The sequence below is a fragment of the Neodiprion pinetum genome, chromosome 1, assembly GCF_021155775.2.
Source record: "Neodiprion pinetum isolate iyNeoPine1 chromosome 1, iyNeoPine1.2, whole genome shotgun sequence".
In the NCBI taxonomy this organism is placed as follows: Eukaryota; Metazoa; Arthropoda; class Insecta; order Hymenoptera; family Diprionidae; genus Neodiprion; species Neodiprion pinetum.
The window spans coordinates 36,879,044-36,896,389 of record NC_060232.1 but is presented as its reverse complement, the minus strand read 5'-3'; the positions used below and the strand labels follow the sequence as shown (position 1 = coordinate 36,896,389).

The following is a 17,346-nucleotide window of genomic DNA, read 5'->3' as shown; positions in this document are numbered from 1 at the left end:
TAGGCCATTCAGAGAAACGTTATCAAATGTTACCCTATAGTATTAGGCATTCCAGGCAAGCGTTAGCTAACATAGGAGATTCAAAGTGCGTGATCAAAGTCAACACGCTGCCGGCTTGAGAATGAGAAAAAATTTTCTTTAAAAAGAGGTGTTAATAATGCATGAATTGCTGGTTAATAATATCTTGGCAAATATAATGTTTATTACATGCATTTAATAAAAACGATAATATATAATAACGATATATATAATTTGATACTGAATGAATAATGCATTCACATTTTATTGAACTTGTTAATGTGTATCAATAATTAATAATGATTAATATTTAATAAAGTAGGAATAAATTGATCAGGATGTGACTATAAATGGAATTTCTGCCATTCCCAGGTAATGAATCGAATTTCGAACAAGTTTTTCAAAGAGCATTAGCTAACGTTAAAAAGCAGTAGTGGGAAAAACAAAATTTTATCACTAGGGATGGGATGCGAAAGTTTGCACAAAATGCGTTACCTAATACGCATTCGGCCCCTAATCATCTTCTGCGTGAAGTACAGAGCCAGCAATGAACAGTGCGACCAATATGTTACCAATCAACGTCAAAGGTTGAGCTAACCTCGTAAAACAACTTTTTTGTCACATGTAGTGCACAGTGCCGCGTGCAGTGTGTCTGTGTATTTATTAAGCAACCATACGATTGCACGTGTCCATAATGATTTGCAAACTTGCTGTACCTACCTCGACCAGGGGCTCCACCACCTCTCATCGTTTTCCAATATAAAAGTCAAATCCTCAATACACCCAGCTTTGTGCACCGTATGCTTTTGTCGAGAACGCGTGTAAATTCACTCCAAGTTCGTAGCCCGCGAACGGATTTCAACTTTTCAACTTTACTGCACTGAAGTTCTTTTTTGCCCTTGTTTTCAAAGTTTTTACTTTAGCGATAAATTTCATCTGCGCTATGATTGGGACAGTTTTTATGCTCTGCGTATCGTTCGGTTTAACGAACTGTCAAGTTTTCGCCGATAATAATAAGTTTTGCTACGCCAGTTACTCGGAGAGTCAATTACGTTCATCAAACACTCTCGGAACACATCGGACATCGCGGACCGAGAACCCCATTTATTCCCGAAGAGCAGTACCGGTCTCACGAGGTTCTTCATGGTGGACCGACTTCCCCGTTCTGCCGTTGGTATTCGCTAATTCAAACACGATTCCGAAGGGTCCTTGCAGGGAGCAGGTGCAACGGTACCTCAAGGGTCTTGCCAATTCCACGCTGTGGGCCGTCCAGAGTGAGCTTATTTCGTTAATTTTTAATTTTCACCGACGATGCGGGCAATGACCACAATCGATTTTCCCACTTTTCAAAAAGTAGAAGCCCTGATAAATTAAGGGCATTGCGTTTGATGCGCGTCGAGGACCTACAAGGTTATCAGCGCGCATTTCTGGGTTTCTGATGTGACGCACTGAAACTTGCTAAGAACACTAAACGGATGATGGAACAGCAGTTTCGCTTCCCATATTTTCACCGTTGTTTTTACGTACGAAGCTGCGATAAGAAACGCTTCGTATTGTCTGCACTCACTGTCGGTACAAGTTGTTGCACTAATGTATTTTGTAAATTAAGTCAATAAAGGTTCCTTTCATTCGCCTCGGTCTCCCAACACTACGATGTATCAGAAATTAACAAGCATTTAAAATCATTCCGATTTGACAGATCAATTCTTTGGAGTAATAAATCGCCCTTCACTCAAACTAAGAGTTATTTCAAAAGCAATTAGCAATTGTGGAAGATATTATTGGTAATCAAGATTTGAACATACTGATTGGTGAAAACTAGAAGAGATTGTAACAATTCGTCAATACCTTTTGTTATCCTTGCTTGAGTAAGAACGTTATCGAAACTTCAGGGGTCCCGGGAATTCGAATTTAATTTATGATCTTATATTGTCTTCAGGTGACGATTGTAAAGTTTCATATATGTGTATTACGTACGCCTCGCCTGTGAAACTGCAGAAAAACTAAAAGTCGGGTGTTAAAGTCATGGCGCAACCACGAGTCAGCTGTATTTCCTCTTATATCCTTGTTTTAATTTTATCCTTGAATATCTTCTTACTTTCAGCCTAAAAGTTTAACATGATATAAATGGCGAAAAATATGTATGTGACCTTTGCATTTGTATGGAAATTTTTTTCAATGCGGTGCAAATATGTCGTATAAACTGTTTTTGGTTTCAATCTCGGAAATACCATACGCGCAAGGGATAATTACATGAGTACGTGAATCATCACAATCTCGCTGTATGGCGATACAGGTATACCTTCTATAATGTATACGGGCAACAAGTGGGAGGTTTCATTATTGATTTTACTGTCTTTACTTAATCACTGGAACGATTTTTTTACACTGTTTGACATCAATGAAATTAGATGTGCGTACATTGCATGCCCGCAATAATTATGTCTATGCTTAAGCACACATAAATGTGTGCAAATTGTTTATAAATGGAATTGAAAAAAACAAGGTTCACTATAAATCGATATTATCCAATATAGTAGGATGTTCAAGGATCTCATTACTATTCATTAGCTCCTCAAGCAATAATGTAATCAACATGTGCCTAACATGATATGGAGGTAATTAGCTGAGCAGAATCACATTTCAAATCTTGACGGTCGGACTTGGAGGATAGAATTTTTTTGCTGCGAACATGCGATATTATTTATGACTGTGAAAGATACGAATGGAAACATAAAAAAAAAACTGGATTCCCCGCATAATCAAATTGAAGAATACAATTTCAGTGTTCGACGCCTCAACGAAGTATCCAAACGGCGTGCTCCACGGTCAAACCAAACATTTGGGAAGCTTTGACCAATGCTACAACTTACGCGCTGTACTTCCACCGGATGAATTCTCTGACATTGAAGAGCCTGACGAAGTCGAGGGTCGCTACTGTTTAGTTCGCTTGCGTTACCAGCGGAAAGATGTGGTACCGAAACGCCCGCAATCCTTCAACCTTGACTTCGATCCAAACCTATCCGTCTGGAACGCGATTGAGGTGAGCGACTTTCATTACGAAAAGGATTCACTTCCAACACCAGTTCGGTCACAGTGAATTATTGAATCAAAGCGCATACATATAATGGAGTCCATTCAATCTTCGATACGTACAATTATGACTCTATTCGAATTGTATTCGGTTGCTGCAGTACAGGGGAGACTTTCGCCGTGTCAAACGACACTCTGTGTACCTGTCGCTTTGCGTTCCGGCTAGCTGCAGTTCTCAAGATGTTACGACGGCGTTGACGGAGCCCTTGAAGGAGTTGGCGAACGCCCGACAGATAGACCTGGACGTTACAGTAAAGCCTTCGCTTTGCCAGGCACGTAGTGACGTCCCTGAGGATTTTACCGTAGGGTTAAAGGTTTTTCTGTAAGTGAAGTAAAAATTATTTTATGGCCATGGCATACGGTGGGTTGAGCCAACTTACAATAACGTAACGAACAATTTTCCATCCAGTTTCATCGTTGTGGCATTGTTTGTCCTTGTGGTAGCGAGTTCATGGTACGACAGCAGCGTCTATTCTCCGGAGAAAGCGATCAAGGGCAACGAACCCAGAGACCTTTTCCTATGCTTCTCCGCACGGCGTAACTTGCGCTCGATTTTTGACACTGGAAATATTCACCCTGGTCTCGATTGCATTCATTTGATCCGTTTTTTCTTAACGGCATTCGCAATATTGGTTCACAGATTGATGCAGTACTATGGCTACCCGCTCGTGGAATCAACGTACCTCGAAAAGGTCGGTGCATGTTTCTTACTGCAGCAGCAATAGTTTATCATACATTACTTACTCGTTACCAAATCAAGTAACTCACTATCGTATAAGCACCTCAATTATGCAATTATCTGGTATTTTCGTTTCACCATATCAGGCCTACACCGTACCCTTTTCCATGATAGTATTCAACGGACCGATCATCGTTGACGGATTCTTTGGTATCGGAGGTCTTCTTTTGGCCTACGGTGTGCTCCATGAACTTGATCGGCGTAAGCGGTTGGATTTTACCGCGCTTATACTGAGCAGATTTCTACGGTAGGTTCAGCGAACGCGCCTGGTTCTCATATTCATTAAATACATGGTGATGAGGAAAGATGCAGAGATAAAAATTTGCATGATATTACGGCAGGTTGACACCACTCTACATGCTGGTCGTCTTATTCAATGCTACCCTGATGCCGATGATGGGATCCGGTCCATACTGGGAATCCAGGGTGGGTTTTGAAAGAGATAATTGCGTGAAAAACTGGTGGACTAATCTCTTGTACATCAACAACTATGTGCGTCCCAATGAGATGGTCAGTATTGCGTTGCTGTAAATGGTTTTTAACCATCATCAATTTCTACTACTACTACTACTCTTTTGCGCAGTGTATGTTTCAATCCTGGTATTTATCCGTGGATTATCACCTTTACATCACGGGACTCTTTGTCTTATGGGCTTATTGGCATCTTCCAAGAAGACTGGGCTACCCGTTCCTCTGTGGTTTGATCGCACTGGGCACTGCCATTCCCTTCGTCATCACCTATGTTCAGGACCAGCAGCCAATATTCCTGGGATTGCCTTTGTGAGTAAAAATCACGCTTAGTGGTGAAACAATTCGATCATAATCGTAACCACATCATGCAATTCTTCGTGGTTCTCCAGCATGGTGGAAGCTAGGAGAGATCCATATTTCGTCGGTCACTATGTTAAATCACATATGAGAATCGGTTCCTACATGGTTGGCGTATTGGCTGGGGCAATTGTCTACGACCATAAAAATGCCACGTGGAGACTCCCCAAGGTAATGATAAAAAAAAAATCGACGACGAGAAATCGAATCCTTCGTCGTTTCTACTCCATAAAGTGTCATGCCTATACTACTGCCCGCTGTCAAAAATATATCATTCTGAATTTCAGGCTTGGTCACGAGTTCTTTTTATTTTACTGGCCGTCGGATTCCCTATCATCAGCCAGGCTCTGGCCGCCAAGTATTTCGACCCCAATAGCGAGCTACACCCACTTGAGACGGCGGCCTACGCTGGCTTCCACAGAACAGCGTATGCTCTTGGAATATGTTCGATCGTTGTTCTGATCACAATTGGCGATGGTTTGGGTAGGTTGGAGGATCTTGCAGATTACGAAACGCGATGGAAATTGCCTTTTCCTTGAATATCCAGGATCATCGAATGTTTCATTCGTACATTTTCAGACTTTCATTACAACTTTATGACACCACGTTGGGTTCCGCCCCTTGCAAGACTCGCTTACGGTGCTTATCTTCTCCACAATATTAAGCAAATCTATGACATCGGTGCTACTAGAAGCCCCCGCGTATTTTCCATTAACAACTGCGTAAGTTTCATGTAACTCACGTTACGTTGCCATCCACACGTAATTGTGGAAGCGTAAGACGTTGACTTTTTCTTAATATCATTGCATATTGCAATGCGAACGCGCAAGTTCTTCAATTTTCCACATTGCAGCTTTGGGAATTCGTGTCAGACATGGTCTACACTTTCGGTATATCCCTGCTGCTGTCGGTGGTTGTCGAAGGGCCGATACGAAAGATCGAAAAGTTCATACTCACGAAACGACCAAGCAAATGTCCCGCTGAAGGGTGAGTCTCTGTACAAGAAATAAAAATATACATTACACAATTTGCGTCGTACGTGATAGTCAGGTATGCAAAACTTCCATGACCTTGGCATTATCATATCAGATATGGATTTCACTCTGCGCCTGGAGACTACTTGTTAGTCCACGGAGAGCAAATTTAGAATGATTTACGTCGATACACTTTGACTGTATTTACTTCAGTCACATTGACGCACCGGACCTCGATGTTTGACGCATTGCTTCAACAGATTGGGGTGAATTCCACCAATCTGTTGAAGTACGATGCATCGATTATTATTCACCTATTTCCCGTCAATCATTGACAGAAATAGCGTCAACTAAGGAGTTGATATAATTTATTCCAGAATACTTGACATGTAACACTCCAAATTTTCTCACTATGTGGTGACTAGGGTATAAAGTTCGAAAGTTGCCGCTCTCACTACCATATAATTGCATCTTATTTTTTTATTTTCAGATCAAATCCCTACGGCATCAAAAAGATCAACTGAAAATGACCCGAACGAAATTATGCGAATTGTCTCCTTGTACATTGTATAATATATGCATAGGTAAACTCGTAGTCCGAACATCGACGTTGTAGTACGAATACTTGTATATACCCTAGTTTGTGATTTTGCATCATGTTATTATTATATATACAATCGTTCATCTCGATTACCATAGGATTCATATATTATACAAATGACACAATGACATACAATTCTAGTGCTATATCCTGTAATACATGCGTACCCACAGGATTTGGGGTTACCTAGAACGAGGATGTGATATAAAATTTCATAAGCAAGTAAGTCGATCGTAGCAAGCCAACACCGAGAAGGATGAGTTATATATCAACTAAAATAAATTTGTGGTTTGTACTTAACTTGCGCGCGTGTAATTACACACTGATCGTATTTATAATTGTTATCAAATACCAAACTGACGGGGTTTCTCTCCGTAAATTTATAAAAGTAGTATGAGTAAATTTCAGGAGAAGAATAAAAACCGGAAGGATACACCCGTAACCTGACACATGCAAACTCACCAACGTTGCTAACTAATGAAGAAGTTACACGGATATTTCTGCTTCATTCTGAAAAAAAAAAAATAATAATATTGAATTTATAGAACAAACGGAGTTAACAGGATTCAAAAATCAGGTATATCTGCGGATATTTAGTTCTTCAATTTTTTAGGCACTGATGTCGATTTCCACGCATATTCACCGTAAGGATGCGAATTCCAAATTTTCCACATTAATGGAGGGTTTACCTGGAAAGAGTACCTACAAAAAGTCCTGACCGTAGAAGCCTGCCATTTTTTTACAATGTTTTTCCGATAGAACATTAAACAATGTGTATTACATGACGTAGGAATTTTTATTTGAATAAAATTTATCAAATTCTTATCACAGTTCACTTTTAATCCATTGAAAGAAAATAGTACATTACGCAACAAGGGAATAATCGACTTTTATTCACGTACCGCAGGACCCTTATAGAACTTTATTTCCGACTCAACTCTGGCTACATTATTGACTTGATTAGTGGGACATTTTTTGCAGTATTGTGCGTAGAATTCTTCTTCAAATGGATCAGACCTACGCTGTTCTATCGTACAGCACGCCTGCCAAGAATTTAGGAAACCGTTTACCGTTTACGAAAACTTATTTTTTCAACAATCAACGTTTACCGTATCATGCTGATTCTTCATTATCTCGTCGATAATTCCAAACTTATTATTCACGTAAGATAATGCAAAACTGTGGATGTTGTACGTGACAGTTAATAACGCAACTTGCAAATCTTTATTTTACTAACGTCGTTTGCTTATCTAATAACCTTCGTTTGATAATTGTACCGCAGGTATTTTTTCAGCTAGACCTCGACCGACGATGGAAAATCCCCTGCCTAGAGTGGCACCTCTCCACTGGAATGGCAATAGTTTTTTGGGTTCAAGAAGAACTTTCACCTGAACTCCCAGGCTTTCTGACACGAGGAAACTTCAACCTGTTGATCTCGGTTGACTGACCAGAATGAAATCGTTATCTGCCGAACTTGACTGCAATTATCACCGTAACAGTAATTATGGAACTAATGGTGAATTGTAAAAAAAATGTATCGTCTCAGAATTTGTACTTATATAGGATTGAACGTGACGATTCGTGCTTGTACTTTCGAAGCACTTATTTTTCTTCTTCCTCCAGCTGGCTATCTTCTGATGGTAATGCGGATGTGCTAAATCTTAAAACACTTCGTGATACACCATCAATTATTCCGTCATGGTTATTTTCAAAGTTCTTTCATCACTTCTACGAATAGCACCTCTGTACACTCTGGACACGGCAGAAGCAAAATGTTTGTCAAAAAGTTACGACCATCGACATATAACGGCGAGAGACATTGAGAATTTGTTTAAAGCCATTTCTGGACATACCTGAGTGCGTGAAAATTTAGGAACTACGTCTGGATTATCTAGAACGGTTGGAAGCAAGACATTGTGTACATTTTTACGACTACCTGAAACTGTTGGAATAAAAAATTAAGACGGCAAGTCAAGTATTTTCATAATAGTTTGATAGTGAATTTATTTAAATCTACGGGTTCACAATATCGACATGCTGAATTCATTATATGCTTAATATCTAATGTGCTAAATATAATATAGGTTCTTAGTTATTTATTACATTGATTGATGAGACATATTTCAAAAGTGTTTACCGAGGCTCAACGATATCAAGTCTGGTTTTCTAATTTGAAAAACCGCGTCAGCTAATGGTATGAGTATAAAAAAGAAAAACGATAAAAAGGAGAAAAAACAACTATCAATACTACTGTTTCACGCAAAGTTGTGTTAGGCAATTAACAGAATCATTTCTTACCGTGGATAAAGATTTAGATATATGTATATTTATATTTCAATGCATATGCATACGCATACGAGTATAATGGATAGATATTTATATAAATATAATCATGATATAGCTCGTCAAGATCTGTATATAATTCTCTCGCCTACACTCTACACAATCAACAGTCAGCGAATAGTTCATAATCCGTACTATCATTACTTGTAATAATATGAGAATACCAATTATTCATACATACAGCAATGATCAGCCGTCTAGTGAGGATTATATTAACATCTTGCGTTCTGCCCTCCGCTAAGCGTTAGATCAAGTCTCTGAATAATGCGTTACTTCGAGGCCAAAAACATGATCAGTCTGAAAACAATTCAACAGTAAACACGTGAGTATCGTCGTTGTTCGTATGTGATTATTTTTGACGTTTTTTTTTTTTGGTCCCGCCATCCGTGTTAATCGAAAGAAACAAATATATCCTGGTGAACTTAGCAACATTCAATACGGAATTTTTTTCAAAACTCGAAGTGAGCCAGAGCGATCAGCTGACCAACGGCCGCCATATTGTTCCCAGTAATTACCGGTCTTGCTTTAATATTACACAAAGGGATAGCTCACGATGCTGGTTTAAAATCGAAAACTATCAAATAGCAAAAAAACGTAGAAGAAGAATTACCGTGGAATGTGAACGTACCGAAAGTTGATAGCCTTTGCAGCTAGAAGTCTGTTGCACTCGGCGGTGTCAGGGAGAGGTAAAGGTAGATACGGACTCTCGTTGTCCTGTTCGGTAAAATCGAATCTGTGTATTCTCGGCTGTACTTTCATGTCGCCGAACGGTCCTTTGAGGATGAGATAGTGTAACGGCAAAGGATACGTTGTTTTCGTTTTCAGTATTAACTTGAAACAGAAAACAGGCGTTCAAAAATTTCTCGTAGCTAAGCGCTTAGTCAGCAGCCTTGGATTCTCACATCCAAGTCTGTGATAATATTAATATGGATTGCTCTGTAGGCTGACGACACAAACCTGATAAGTCATGTCACGTTCTGAACTTTGTGTCGGATCACGTTGACTGTTGTTGATCCTGGCCTTGACCACCCATTGGTTGTTGAACGCGGTGAATCTCGATGTTTCGTAAAACAATTTATGGACAAACTCGTCGGTTCGGTACGGCTTCATTTGCAGATCTTTGAAGCAACGAAAAACAATGTGATGATACGAGTCATCTGCATTTCTAATAGCTCTAACTACGTGATTGATTTCCATGCCGATGGTAAAAATTTTCTACTCTTTCCTGTTACTTCGTTTTTGTGTTTTGAGAGTCGGGATGGAAAAAGAGGAACGATTCGATTATTATCGTTCTTTCAAAAAATCCACTGCATTCAAATACGTAAATAGTAGCCTACTTCGTATTATAACTCGAAATGATTCTAATCATACCGTACATCTCTTTTCACTCATCACTTTTTCCAATCCGTTCCCTGGAAAAAGAGAAATGGACAAACCGTTAAATGTGATCTTTTCGTAGGAGAGTAGATCGAAGACGCTGTCATAGAGTCGACGTTCCTCGAGGGTTCTGGCATCGATGTCTCGAAGTGCCTCCATCACGTCAGCCCCTGTACGATGCGGATGGACGCAGTGGGTCTCGTGCTCGGCTCCTTCGTGGCTTGGACCCCGCCATGGACATCCGATTCGACTGTACTTGCAGCTGGATATTCTGGAACCGCGTTAAATGGGGCTTCAAATCAGAGTGTCGATGGATCAATCGTTACGAGGCTTCTCTCGACTGATTAATTCCGCTTGATGCGGGGGATGTGAAATGGTGTTTCCTGAAACTTCGTCGAGGAGTTACCTTTCCTCGCACATCGTTTCCTCGTGCCGTTCCAAAGAATTCCTCGGGAATTCCTTGGCGCAGTATTGACACTCGGCCGGAAGTTCAGACACTGCTTTTTCAACGGCAAGATTCCTCGATGCTGACGTTTTGCTGATTTCAATCCGACAATTCGGACAAGTGGCGAGCTCATCGCGAAGCCTAGCGTCGGCCAGGACGTGCGTGAAGCATCCGGCGCACATCAAATGTCCGTTGGTGCACTGCAATCACCATTGCAGAAAAATCAGTATGGAAACTCGGGAAATCCTTATGGCGAATTATACACTTCGCATAGATTACGCAACTCATGTAGTATATTGTATATTATCATCAAGCAAATATGCCGCGGTAATCAGCGAGGTTCAAACGGTAATTACTATGAAATTTTTGCTCAATCAGTTAGACGTAATATGTTCATTCCCTTTTTCCGTTGTTTTCTATTGAGATTTTTGTCGAAAGACAGTGATCTACGAATATTCTGCTATTTCGGAAAATCAAGTGTTTATTATACGCTATAATCGAACTTGATTGTGTATTTAAGTGAATATTGCAATATGAAAATTGTAAATGCAAAGTATTCTACAAATGATATGTAAACTCAAGAAAGAACGAGCTGTCAGAACTTTATAGTCACTTCTTCGTTCATCATCGTCACTTGGCATACGTGCACGTGAATATTTATAAATACGTACACATATAAATACTCATGTGGCAAGTAAACCAGTTAATGGGAAAGAATTTTGAATTATATCACATTTCCCGGGAGAATAGAATGAGAGTTGTAAAAATGGGAGAATATTTGTTATTGTTTTTTTATCGACTTGGGACAAGGCATTAAGTATAATTAACTTGTAAAATAATGTGTTTTGTGATACACTGAAGCTGTTTTATATCACCGCACATGCTAAAAACAATTCTTATAACTTATAAATATGCAATCTAATGCGTCGTTACCATTATTTTGATGTTCTATAACCTGAAACACAAAATCGGACGTAGAGTATTAATTATTGACGAATTCTCAATTTTGTTTACAGGTATAAATATATTGGAAAAAAGATAGGCACATTAAATATTGAATGTGTGATCATACGTCACATAGGAATGGCCTTACTGTTATATATTCACGAAAATGATAATAAATAAAGGATTTTTTTTTCTTTTGTCCTCTATATTTCCCTCTCGCTAAAGATGAATCCTAGTATGAAAGGCAAACCACTATTATGCGTGTATGATGAATATTATTGAACTATCGATGTATACGTATATATTATGAACGTATAATTCACACGTACATCATAATTAATTGGGAATAGGAAAGGGATAACACATAAGAGGTGGTAGCATTCAAAATAACTAATTTGAAAAATTAACTATCGTTAACTCATCTCTTTATTTTATTCTATAACCTTTTCGAGCTACATTTTATACAAAAATTTGACGATAGATCAATATTGTTTTGCTTCTGCAGATCAATCATCGATTAATTCAAAGTTTGGCACATATAATTGTCGCCTGTCGACTATAAAGTTAAATTGCGCTAAATTAGTATCATCTCTAGTTTATGTACAATAACAATCATAGGTACATTAAGCGGTATTAATTTATTACATGTCATAACAGCACACTACAAAAGTTAAAGTGGCGTTGGTATATTGCACTATTAATATTAGTCGGTTCTTTTTTTTTCTAAATCGTCTTTCTAAAACCCTTTGCAACTTCTAATTATGCGTATGTACTCAATATAATTCATGAAATCAAGTGACAAAATTGTCCCTGCATGTGAATAAATGAAATTGAGTCGTTCGTGATGTGTACACTTATTTTATCCGGGGATTCATACGTGATGGAAACATGTCTATCAGAACTACGTGATTTAACAATGAAACGTGAAAAATACGAATCTGCGTATTGCCAGCTGTATTTTTTCTGTACATTATGCATATTGTAATGTGTACACTTTTTGTATGGTTTTGTTTGCGTAAATTATTTATTTATATAAAACGAAGAAGGCACCGAAATAAATTCGACATTTATATACCTACGATACACAGGTGATGTATAAACATATGTACATATTTCTCTTTGTCTTATGCGAGACGACTTTAACGGGGATTTTCTTTATTCCATTTCGAAAACTAATTATAGAAACGTGAATTTAGGCAATATATATAACAGGATTTTCTACCCAGAACCTACTGTATATATGGTTTCTTTGCTCCGTTAAATCTGCGAATCGATTATTTTTTCATATACCTAAACGAAATGTCTTTCAACGCGAGTAGGTCAGCATTTTACACAACGTCCGTGTTGTACAAGAAATTGGAGTAAGAAATAATAAGCAGAAAGAAATATAAATAAATAGCATAAAAAATCTCGGTTCATTGGAAAAGTAAGAGGGAAGAAAAGAAACGAACTTGCGACGACTGATTCTTTTTTACAAAATGTTGGTATAACGAGACCTAAGCCAGCTGCTCGTTAAAAACTACTCCAATACTCGACCTTTGAGATCCCTTTCTAATCTTCCTAACCGTTTCATTAACAATCAGGTTTCATCGCGACGGAAGAAGTTCTGTTTACCAAATATACACAGAGACTACGACCCTGTTACAAGAATTCCTTCCAACCCGTCGAAGCATGTAAAATTGTTGAAGAGGGTAATCGTTACAGGACAACACTCGTCTACATGTACACAAGTTATTTGACTTATCTTACGTCGCCCGAATTCCTTCCTGTACTCATTTTCTTTGCACGTAACAGGAATGTATTGTACACTGGCGATAAGATAGCGAGGCAGCAAATGGGCATTTTGCTTTTCATTGGTATTTGTTCGTACGGTCATACCTGTATGCATCTGCACCATAATCGTCCCTAAAATAGCCATGGAAAAGCAAAAAGAAATTAACGTTTGTCAATATCACCGAAATGAGTATCTATTAATCAAACCGGAAGTGAGAGATGACCGAAATAGAGAGGAAGAAGATGGAAAAACAAAAATAAAAGAAAATGATCTCAGTAAATAAAAATAATCACGAAGTCAACGAACGCAATGATAACAGGAATTCTCTGTCTCGTGTGTTTAAATACAAATCAGGCAAAGATAATCTTTGCACTATTTATCTTGACCTAACAACTTCTGCAGGCTAGACGTGGAATACATATTATCTCGGTTGCTGCTCGTTTGGAGTACGAACAATTATGATATCGCCAGTCGCGACTGTTTATATAAGCAATAAAACCAGATAGAGACAGTTGTTAATAGTTTGAACCACTAAACGAAGTCGGCTCAATTCGTATCAATATAAATTATACTTTGAACTATATATATATATATATATATATATATATATATATATATATATATATATATATATATATATATATATATATATATATATATATATGTTGAACGTTGCCAATGACGCGTCTGGCTCCGAATGGCGCAACGATTGCAATCCAACGAACAAAAGATGATAAGCACTGATTATGAGAAAGAGAAAAGAAGCAAGCATCGAATCGACGGAAAATGGCGTCGCGTGACATGAACGATTTAAATACATCATAAATTCTCTCTGTACCATATATCTTCGTGCGTGATTGCAGAGGGAACCGATAAGTGATAAGAAGGAGTATATTTAAAATAAACAAAGAAAATAAAGGCGATAACTCATTCGTATTTAAATACAAAAACTTGAGATTAACGATTTTATCCATACAAGGGAGAGAAACGACAGACTACCGCCAAAGACGCGATGATGGAACGATTAGATGTAAATAAAAATATTACTGCGTAGAAGCCGCGGAAGTTAAGGTAAGCTCTCAAGGTTGCGTAACGGTTTTCACGCTGCAGTGAACGTACCTATATGTGTGGCTGCAGTTTATATATATGAAAGCTGCGCTATTGTTGCATAATTGTACGTACAAACGTACGTATGTACGTATACATATAGAGTAGATTGGCCCGCGGCACACGATTTCGTTCGTCGAATAGTCACGAGGCTGAAGTTGGCAGCGTAATTCTAACGATGCTTAAAAATTGGGTAAAAAAATCGTCCATGTTTCGCAACGTTACGATTGTGTAACGATGTTCGATGAACCGTATGAATAAAGCGAAATGGTCGACTGATATATTCTCATGACTCAATCCATCGGTAGTTGTAAAATTTTAAAGTAAATCCATGTTTTCCCCTCAATTTTTCGTTACGTTAAACGTTGCAGCCAACTTCAGCCTCGTTGTTCAATTGTTTTCGATACCCACGTTCCTCCGTTGAAAGCATTATTACATAGACTTACGGATATGAAAGAGGGACAAACTCCGATTCACGATCAGATACGCAACGTAATATAAGTACCTAGGTGTGTCTCCGGGCTTTGTTGCCGATCGTGAAGAGTCAACTCCGTCTTGACCATTGCCGGTTATTGATTTTTCAAACCCCATGTGTTCACCGTCGACAGGAAGGCGATATTATCGTAGGTGTAGCACTTTCGAGAAGTGGATTCTGGGTGAATTATCTAACACGCAAGAATACATGTCGAAACGGTGGTGAAGAAAGAAATGCAGAAAACAGAATATTATCAATCTATTCTTTTTTCATTATTTCTTTTTTCATCCTATTTATCGGAGGTATTTTTTGTTCCTCTGTTACAAGAATAATGCCAACGTGAACGCCATGCGGGGTATAAAGTCGTTCATTGATTATGTAGAGAAAGAGAGAGAGAGAGAGAAAGAGAAAGAGAACGTGAATTATTCACCTACCTTGTTTTTGCGCGTTTTTGTATATATAATATATACGTAGTATGTACCAGAGTACGATGCAGCTTTTGAACACAATATACTATTTAGCTCAACAATTATCGAATACACATTCACATTTTACTCACGCACATACACACACGCATACACACAGTACACACACGTGCCGTGGATACTTTGAGCATCGTGTCCTCTTTTTTTTTTTAACAATTGATAATTTATTCGATTTTCGGTGCGCTTTCAGGTTAAAGTTTACGATCTGTAAACTATAAGTTATCGTAACTACGAGGATGTCTGCAAATTTTTAGATTGTACGACATACCTATGTAATAAAATCGAGCGTATACTTGCCTGACAATCCTTGCTCCTTTTATCTTTTTCTTTTTTCAATTTATTAGTTTATCTATACCTTGTTAGCGTGTAATTTTCTTTTTATAATATCGAAAAATAGACACTACTAGTTCTGCCGAGGGAGGAAAGAATAACAAAGCAAATGATGAAGGAAAATTAGTATACAGGTACTATAGTTGTTGCACAGTTCGTCTGTACGTTATATTTTACTTATAATACTAGGATAAACACCGCTGCGTTTCATCCAGATATTGCATAAGAGGGATAAGAAGCAGAAGAAGAAAAATAAGTAAAAGAGATCTCCATTTTGTCCTACTACACGCCTTCTATCACAACCATCCACATATTACAACATATACATATTCGAGGAGGAGGTTCAGGACTCGACGTTGTAAAAAGATCGCAAGATCGGAGAAAATGAGGACATTTCGTTCAGGAATAAAAAAAAAATCAATACAAAGAAATTCGTCAGCGGGGTGAGAGAGGAAAATTAAAGAACAATCACGTGCGATTTGCCCGTACGAAACGAAACGCGTAACGAGTCTCCGTCGAGACCGTACATGGATATTAATCGAAAACGTGAAATGCGCGTTTGGTGGATGGATGGAGAGGTACGTGACGGAACAGCTGTTCGGGATCGCTGTCGCGTCACGGTGAGCGAAGGAGCAGTCGAGACAAAGAAGAGACGTAGGGAGAGAGAGAGAGAGCGAGAAGGGATAGGAGGCGCGCGTAAGGGCGAGAGGGACGTACATACCTGGTAAACGGCTGCCCGGGGCAGATCGAGACAGACGGCACAGCAGAGGATGCCGCCCAGCCGATGCTCCAGCTTTTGCTCTGTCTTTCCGTCGCCCCTTGAAAATTTCCTACGCTTTTTATCCGGTTCGAGAAAATCCTCGACCTGTTGTTTCTCGGCCTCGTCGCGTATCGGTGTTGCGGCGGCGACGGCCGCCAGATCCGAAGCGCCGCTGGACGACGCGGCCTCGCTGCTCGGATCGGCCATTTTTGTTGTTTTGATTTTTTGACAACCGTCTGGGTGCCGCCGCGGAGCCTCACCCGCCGCTCTTTTGTCTCCTCTATATCTCTGTATCTCTTTTTATATATCTTTCTATTTTACACCACTCCGATCCTGCCCCGGGCCAATCGACGATAGTTTCCCGGCTCAAAACTCTGCCGTCATCCACCCGATCTATCAAATTCCTTCCTCCTATTACTTTGTGTTCTGTCAGATATCTCACACGCGCTGCTGCGTGACACTGACTGCGCGACACACGCCGTCGAATTCCCAGCTCAAGAGGCACGTCGGCCAAGCGGTGAGGTGGGGAGGGGGGCGAGGAGGAGGGGCAAATGGCTGGTGGGGGGGAGCGGCAAACGCCAGGAGCGGGGGGGGGGGGGGGGGGGCTGCATGCGAGTCAGCTGATCGACTCCCGACACTGCGCAGCAGGAGCCGTTGGCCAATCTGGCGAGACCCTCGCAGGCGGCACGTGCGATATTTTTAAAACCCACGCCACGGCTATGATCGTCCTGCTCTGTACGCATCTCCGTTCCTCGATGCAGTTATTTATAAGTGGCTAGATGAATTCTTCTCGGGGTAGCTAAGCGATCATCGTTCGCTATGCAGTTAGAAAATTTTGTCATTCGACCAGGCGGAGATGCGGTTTTTTTTTTTTTTTGTAATCCACCGACTCGACGGCGATACGAGAATTATGTAACCGTTACGATCACTTTGATTTTAGTTTATGTCTTTCTTTTTAACTTCGGAAAAGACAACTGCGGTACACATCGGATAAAGTAATATACGTTACCGCTCGAAATCAGCTGTTTGCTATCTACTTTTGTCATTCGAAA

General features: G+C 39.5%; 2 protein-coding genes across 8 annotated transcripts; one reads left to right on the top strand and one right to left on the bottom strand.

Moving 5' to 3' along the window:
* Nucleotides 1-823: 823 nt before the first annotated feature.
* LOC124210754 (nose resistant to fluoxetine protein 6-like) lies at nucleotides 824-8,868 on the top strand. 6 transcript variants are annotated; one of them, XR_006881292.2, is made up of 13 exons: nucleotides 824-1,292; nucleotides 2,805-3,061; nucleotides 3,213-3,433; nucleotides 3,521-3,803; nucleotides 3,937-4,097; nucleotides 4,192-4,360; nucleotides 4,434-4,630; nucleotides 4,711-4,849; nucleotides 4,966-5,161; nucleotides 5,258-5,400; nucleotides 5,532-5,665; nucleotides 6,143-7,416; nucleotides 7,536-8,868. XR_006881292.2 is itself a non-coding variant. In XM_046609059.2 (12 exons), exons 1-12 carry the CDS (start codon nucleotides 962-964, stop codon nucleotides 6,174-6,176), a joined length of 2,265 nt encoding a protein of 754 aa, XP_046465015.1. In that variant the 5' UTR covers nucleotides 824-961; the 3' UTR covers nucleotides 6,177-8,868. The 6 variants fall into 6 exon arrangements, 2 of the variants coding, with proteins under 2 accessions (XP_046465015.1, XP_046465017.1); XR_006881293.2 differs by having other exon boundaries at nucleotides 6,143-7,769; nucleotides 7,877-8,868; XR_006881294.2 differs by having other exon boundaries at nucleotides 6,143-7,769; nucleotides 7,853-8,868.
* LOC124210756 (zinc finger TRAF-type-containing protein 1 homolog) lies at nucleotides 8,232-16,771 on the bottom strand. 2 transcript variants are annotated; one of them, XM_046609071.2, is made up of 6 exons: nucleotides 16,256-16,771; nucleotides 10,380-10,618; nucleotides 10,033-10,244; nucleotides 9,554-9,714; nucleotides 9,207-9,427; nucleotides 8,232-8,893 (listed from the first exon to the last, which is right to left on the bottom strand). In XM_046609071.2, exons 1-6 carry the CDS (start codon nucleotides 16,499-16,501, stop codon nucleotides 8,866-8,868), a joined length of 1,107 nt encoding a protein of 368 aa, XP_046465027.1. In that variant the 5' UTR covers nucleotides 16,502-16,771; the 3' UTR covers nucleotides 8,232-8,865. The 2 variants fall into 2 exon arrangements, with proteins under 2 accessions (XP_046465027.1, XP_046465028.1); XM_046609072.2 differs by having other exon boundaries at nucleotides 9,225-9,427; nucleotides 16,256-16,770.
* Between the last annotated feature and the right edge of the window lie 575 nt (nucleotides 16,772-17,346).

Excerpts from the sequence above, each read along its gene's own strand:
- LOC124210754 (XM_046609059.2), top strand. The coding sequence starts at position 962 with ATGATTGGGACAGTTTTTATGCTCTGCGTATCGTTCGGTTTAACGAAC. Across the intron at positions 3,062-3,212 it reads CCGTCTGGAACGCGATTGAG|TACAGGGGAGACTTTCGCCG; the intron begins GTGAGCGACTTT and ends CGGTTGCTGCAG. Across the intron at positions 3,804-3,936 it reads AATCAACGTACCTCGAAAAG|GCCTACACCGTACCCTTTTC; the intron begins GTCGGTGCATGT and ends TCACCATATCAG.
- LOC124210756 (XM_046609071.2), bottom strand. The coding sequence starts at position 16,501 with ATGGCCGATCCGAGCAGCGAGGCCGCGTCGTCCAGCGGCGCTTCGGAT. Across the intron at positions 10,619-16,255 it reads CCCGGGCAGCCGTTTACCAG|TGCACCAACGGACATTTGAT; the intron begins GTATGTACGTCC and ends TGGTGATTGCAG. Across the intron at positions 8,894-9,206 it reads CGGTACGTTCACATTCCACG|ACTGATCATGTTTTTGGCCT; the intron begins GTAATTCTTCTT and ends AATTGTTTTCAG.